At 41.3% G+C, this 6,058-nt stretch overlaps 1 protein-coding gene across 1 annotated transcript; it reads left to right on the top strand.

The window, feature by feature from the left end:
• The first annotated feature begins 205 nt into the window (after window positions 1-205).
• On the top strand, window positions 206-4,721 carry RAB40B (RAB40B, member RAS oncogene family). The gene is made up of 5 exons (XM_008935947.1): window positions 206-285; window positions 1,997-2,057; window positions 2,937-3,014; window positions 3,489-3,711; window positions 4,108-4,721. Exons 1-5 carry the CDS (start codon window positions 206-208, stop codon window positions 4,377-4,379), a joined length of 714 nt encoding a protein of 237 aa, XP_008934195.1. The 3' UTR covers window positions 4,380-4,721.
• Window positions 4,722-6,058: the final 1,337 nt, after the last annotated feature.

The raw sequence follows: 6,058 nt of genomic DNA, 5'->3' as shown, positions 1-6,058 counted from the left end.
TGAAGGGAGCCTGAGACATCTGCTCTGGATGGACCAAGCTTAAGTAATATGAAAGATCTTTGTGATTTTATATGATCAGGTTGTCCTTATCCATATGCGCTTCACAGAGTACTAATGACAAATAAGGCTTTTTAAGGTCAGCTTCTTTGAAATCTGCAACTGCCTGTGTGTATGTGGTACACCTGGAAGCTGCTCTGAAATGTGCATGGCTCTCTTCCCCACAGGTATAGACTGTAAGACTACAACCATTCTTCTGGATGGCCGGCGAATCAAGCTACAGCTCTGGTAAGTGTGAGCTCCACCCTTCCCTGGAATTTATAGTTCAAAGACGCAAACGTGGAGCTCTTCAAGGCAGGAGTTCTCCCTGACACTTCAGAAGTATTTAGTCACCTGAGGAAGAGTGAGCCAGGCAGCCAGCCCTTTGAGTAAGCCACACTTTCCCTTTGCCTCTGTTTTGCATCCATTTCATGTCAGATGGGCAGCCCTGCAGTTTCTCTGTGGGAGACACTCGTAACACATGCTCAAGAAAGGCACAAGAGATGATACCTGTCTTCAAGATAGATTCAAAGTGCTTTCAAAGATTATAAAATATACTGGTAATGAGAACTATGAAAGTACCTTAGAAAGCATACACCGATTGGACAACAACATCCTTTTGCTCAATTTATTAGTAATAGTAGTCAACTAAATAACTACAGTTGGTTTTTATTTTAAAAAATCAGCATTTTTGCTCATATTATTTAATTGATATGCAATCTAATGTGATTTATCTTTACAAAAACATGTCAAGAACAAATCAAATTCTTTTACAACAAATGTTTTTCCTGTAGGGTCAAATATTTGTTCTGTCAGGGTGCTTTTGTGTTACTGTTGTTCCAAGATGTCCATCTTCTGGTTGGTTTGGAAATACTCAGCAAAGTGATACGAGTTGAAAAATGCAGCAGCATTACTGCCTCTTAAATACATTGTTTTTTTTCCCTAAACTCGGGGCATAAAAGACAGAGATGTAAGGTCAGCCCAGGACAAGGAGATGGAGTGTGACTTTTGAGGAACCATGATCTAGATAAATCAGAGACAGGTTCTAGGAACCAGAGAACTGACAATGGCAAATAGTATTTTGCCATATAATATCTTAATTATTTGAGGTTTTGTTCATCTACTTTCTTTTTCTTCTTCTGGCTTCCACGTTATACAGTTTAGCAAAAACACCACATAAAGCTCACGTGAGAAGCAGACAGGTACTGGCTGAGAGGTTTTAATTCTTTTTTGTGAAGGGCAAGGATGTTCTTTGGACTCCTTAAAATAACAGATTGGCAATGTTTGACAATACAGTTGACCATATCTTGAAAAATGTGCCTTGCAGTTGAAGATCTGTAATCGACCTCAAAAAGTCTTTATGGAATTTTGTTTCTTATCATGTTCTTCCCTATAAATTTGATTTTGCTTCCAAGCACTTCATGCAGAGTGGTTTGAGGTGGTAGAGAATGGGGTTTTTTGGTACATGGTTTTCTAAAAAATCTGTGCTCTCTATGACTGTTTAGGGCCGTCTTCATCATACTGGACTCATGATGAACTACTGCTGCTGTAATCAAGAATTTGCTGGTTTTCCACTAGTTTCCTTGGCGATAGCTATTGTTTTCTCCCACTTTTCTTTTGCTTTGAAAACAGAATCTCTCTTCAAACTGAACGAAATGCACAGTCTATTGGCATACGTGCAGTTGAATAATGGCCTTTGTTTTCCAAGGGCGATCACAAGGGTAAAGTTTGATGTTCTTGTCCTCTTACCCTGAGAAATCTGAGAAATGTAGAGGAAAGGGCAGAATGCCAGCGCGGAAAACTGCTGAGAGGGAGAAGAGCTCGTATGCATTAGTGACTGCTACTGCATGGCTAATGGAAGAGCTGACACTGACCAGCAGAGAGGAGTTAATCTAGCTGAACTCTTCACACAGGAGGCCACCTGCTTCTTTTAAAAATATACGTAATTTATTTCATTTAGGGATACATCAGGGCAAGGGAGATTCTGCACCATATTTCGGTCTTATTCAAGAGGTGCTCAGGTAAGCAAAGTACAACTTTCTCAGTGCTGAGTAATGCTTGCTGGATGAGTGGATGCATCGTGATGGCTGCTGTAGCTCATGTAGATTGCATGCAGAGTCAGTAACACCCTGAGAGTAATGTGGGGAATAACAAGGGGCGGGGTTTTCTTTTGGGGAGGGGAAATCCAGAGGCTGAAGTTGAATCAGGGTAAAATACAGGGTAATATATGCCTTATGCCTTCTTCTTGGTTACCTCAACAGCTTAAGCTATTGTTATCTGACCCTGCTCATGCAAAAGCTACCCTAGGACTGCTTTTTAAAACTGTGGGCCAAGTAGGAGAAAGTGATCACATAAAACTGTTGAGAGTCATGTAAAAATTACAAAGATAGTTCAAAGTGTGATGAAGTGAAATGTAATGACCTATAAGGAAATTACTTTTTTTTAAAAAAAAAGACACAGTAAAAGTCACTATAGCTTCAGACTTCAAAGTACTGCTATAGTTCATGCTGTGTATTGGTTCTGATGAGTTGCATCTGTAATGTTCCAGAATTGCAGAGGGCATTGAATCCCCAACCTACTGAATGTGACCAAAAATATTTATTTGCTCTGACTTACAATGTGTGTATGGTCAACCAAACTTGTCCACTGTTTAAAGAAATATTTACCAATACATTAGACCCTAAAACTAAGTGAGAGTTTCTGCCCCTTAGCTGGTCTGTAACCTACAGGGAGAGGTGGGGCTTGGTTCCACAGCACGCGGGGGCTCTGCTCCGTTGAGAAGCTGCTCAGCATCTTACAAGATATTTTTTGGAACTGGAGGATTTACAGATAGTATTCTCTGCATTATGCCTCTGTTAAACTTACAATTCTTAATATTTTTAATATTATTTTTACTACAGGGAGTAATACTAGTGTATGATATTACAAATCGTTGGTCATTTGATGGAATTGATCGATGGATAAAAGAAATAGATGAGGTAAGGTACAATCCCAGGGTGTCACTAGTCTGTAACAGATGACTGACTGCTGATGGTATTTTCTACTGTTTTTACTGGCATTTGCAGGCACTGCTTACTGCAGTTATCCAAGATGCCAAGTTTACAATTTTATTTCTATGTTTATAATTCTAGAAAGTTGGAAACATATCAGCCAAAGTGTCTGATTTCTTTAAAGGTGTTGATGGAAAGCATATGGAGGGCGAAGATTTCATATTGTAGTCCCACTCTTGCTAGAGATTTGCCACATCATCTGTGGAAGCCTGTCTGCTCTGAGGAAGGGATGTTTTTAGATCAGAGAATCACTGAATGATTTAAGCTGGAAGAGACCTCCAGAGATCATCTGGTCCAACCTGCCACTTAGTCTTTACAGCTTGAAAAAGCTTCTGTTTGTTCTAATTGAGGGGAGGGGAAAATGAAAGCCACACAACTAATTTATTGTTTCTCTTTGCTCAGCATGCTCCTGGTGTACCAAAAATCCTAGTTGGGAATCGCCTTCACTTAGCCTTCAAGCGCCAAGTGTCCACCGAACAAGCACAAGCCTATGCTGAGAGGCTGGGCATGACTTTTTTTGAAGTCAGTCCACTTTGTAATTTCAATATTACAGAGTCCTTTACCGAGCTAGCAAGAATAGTGCTGATGAGACATGGAATGGACAGGCTCTGGAGGCCAAATAAGGGTAAGCCATGTACACTGCAAATGTGTAAATTAAGTCCTGGCTAAGGTTTATGGCTCATACATATAAAATAATCAAACTCTAATCCTGATGCAAAAACACCAAAAAAGAAGAATTGGGGACAATCTGCTTTCTAAACAGAGAATAGTATTTCTGCAGGCACAAGCTGCTCGCTTTTGTAGGGAGTAACCTGTCTTCCCTAGAACTGACAGGCTCAATCATCTAAGTATTGAGAGAAATTGAAAACTGAAGCAGTAGATATTTTGGATAATGTCTATGTGGGAAAGGGTGTGGGAGGAGAGATGGGAGTTCATCCTGAAGTACAGGGTGCTGGGTGTGCTGCTACCCTTTGCCTGACAAGCGTGCTATTGTAATACAAATTTTATGTCTGTTTTTAAGTACTGAGTCTGCAAGACCTTTGTTGCCGTGCCATAGTTTCCTGTACCCCTGTGCATCTTGTTGACAAGCTCCCTCTCCCTGTTGCCTTAAGAAGCCACCTCAAATCCTTCTCCATGGCAAATGGCCTTAATGCCAGGATGATGCACGGACGCTCGTACTCCCTCACATCCAGCAACATCAATAAAAGGAACAGCTTAAAGAAAGCTAAAATTATCCGTCCACCACAGAGCCCACCAAAAAACTGTACAAGAAACAGCTGCAAAATTTCCTAGGCTCTCTGTGGGAAAAGGAACCTGGATGGGACCCCCTCACGTGAAGCGTTGGACACAAGGACTCTGTTTATCAGCTGAGCACGCTCTGTGTATGTGTCACACTACACAGACAAAAATAAGAAATACAAGTCTTGTTTTAGAGCTTGCTCAGCACAGTAATGCTGCTTTGAAATGAATGGCACCTTCAGTGCGACCGGAAGGACGTCACAACTCGCCGTGGGAACTTCCACGCGACGTTTTGGGTTCTGATGTGCATGACCCTGTTGTTTTGACTGGTAGATGTGTTTTCCTGTAGGGAATAACTACCGTTAGATTCAGTTCTTAACTCCACAAAATCTGGAAAGGGACTTACCGTGTAATTGTATAAAATCCTGACCTTCTGCAAACTGAAGTGTAAAACGGAGTCGTCAGTTTGCCTGTTCAGGCAGAGACTTTTAAATGCAGTGTGTCGTGTGCATTGTTGGACTCCACAAACGGTGTGACAAACTCTAGCAGTACTGCAACTGTGCATTTGGGTTTTTTGTAAAGCTTCCTCGATAACTCTGAAGCACTAACTTAAGCTAAAAATGTATATATAATTATTATGCACATACACAACAAGGTTTTGTCCCAAGTGTATGTCATAGATTTGATAAAGTTTTTGGTATGTTATTTAATACTTTGGGGAATTAATTTGTGGTTTAAATACTTATTTTTCTGTAAAATAAAAAAAATAAAAATTACATTTTATACCATCTACAGAAAGTTCTAGGAGGAAAATATGCCAAAGACACTGTGGTAAAAGGAACATGACTTGAAGAGCTGCTTTATAAGGAGAGAACACTATTTAAAAAATAAATAAATGTTTGTGGAAAATAAATCCTAATTTTGCTTTCTTTGACTGGGGAGGGTTGTCTCTGTCTTCCTATAGAAGGATGGGAAAAACAACATACCTGAACCAGACACCAGGAATGTGAAGTCATCCTAAAAGCACCATGCAGTGCTTTTGATGGAACATCCATCTTCAACAGTGTGACCTGAAATGTGGACAAGTAACAGATGTCAGGTCTTCCATTTGTGAAGGAACTGTGTGTCTTGTTCTTCTGAGTAATAACAGTCCTTTGAGAGGATGGTGTAGCTTCATCCCAGCTGCTTCTACGAGTCCTCACTACTGTGAGACACCATCAAGTTACCTACCTGTAATATTCCTTCTGGATCAGTACAGACATCCACAGCCTTGGTAGGCAAGGAGGGAAAGTTCAAGGCAGCAAAATGCCAAAGTTATGCCAGGACCTGGAGCAACCAATGTGTCACTACTTGAAAGTGCAATCCAGAGCAAGTCCTCTCATGATTAGAGTAAATGGCAAAATAAAGTGCTGGGGATGGAATTCCTGTTGGATTGCTCCCTGGGTGAGGAGCAGGCTCCACCTGCCGGTCTGCCCACACTGAGTGAGCTGCAGAGAAAGGCTGGGGGTGTCGAGGTGAAGCTGGAAATGGCATCTCCACAGCTTAAGACAATGTACAGAGCAGCCCACAGCTCCCAGGGGTTAAACTTGAATCGGGGCCAGCCGGCTGTGTTCGACAGGCTGGGTGCAGGGTGAGGAGTTCTCGGCCACGCATGGGGCTAAACTGTCCAAAGCTTCTTCCAAATTACACCCTTGGCCTCTCCAATCACCATGTCATGAGTTTGTTTCCTTTCC

This window comes from Merops nubicus, unplaced genomic scaffold (genome assembly GCF_000691845.1).
Source record: "Merops nubicus isolate BGI_N331 unplaced genomic scaffold, ASM69184v1 scaffold42512, whole genome shotgun sequence".
NCBI classification, from domain to species: Eukaryota; Metazoa; Chordata; class Aves; order Coraciiformes; family Meropidae; genus Merops; species Merops nubicus.
This window is presented reverse-complemented; position numbering and strand designations above follow the sequence as displayed.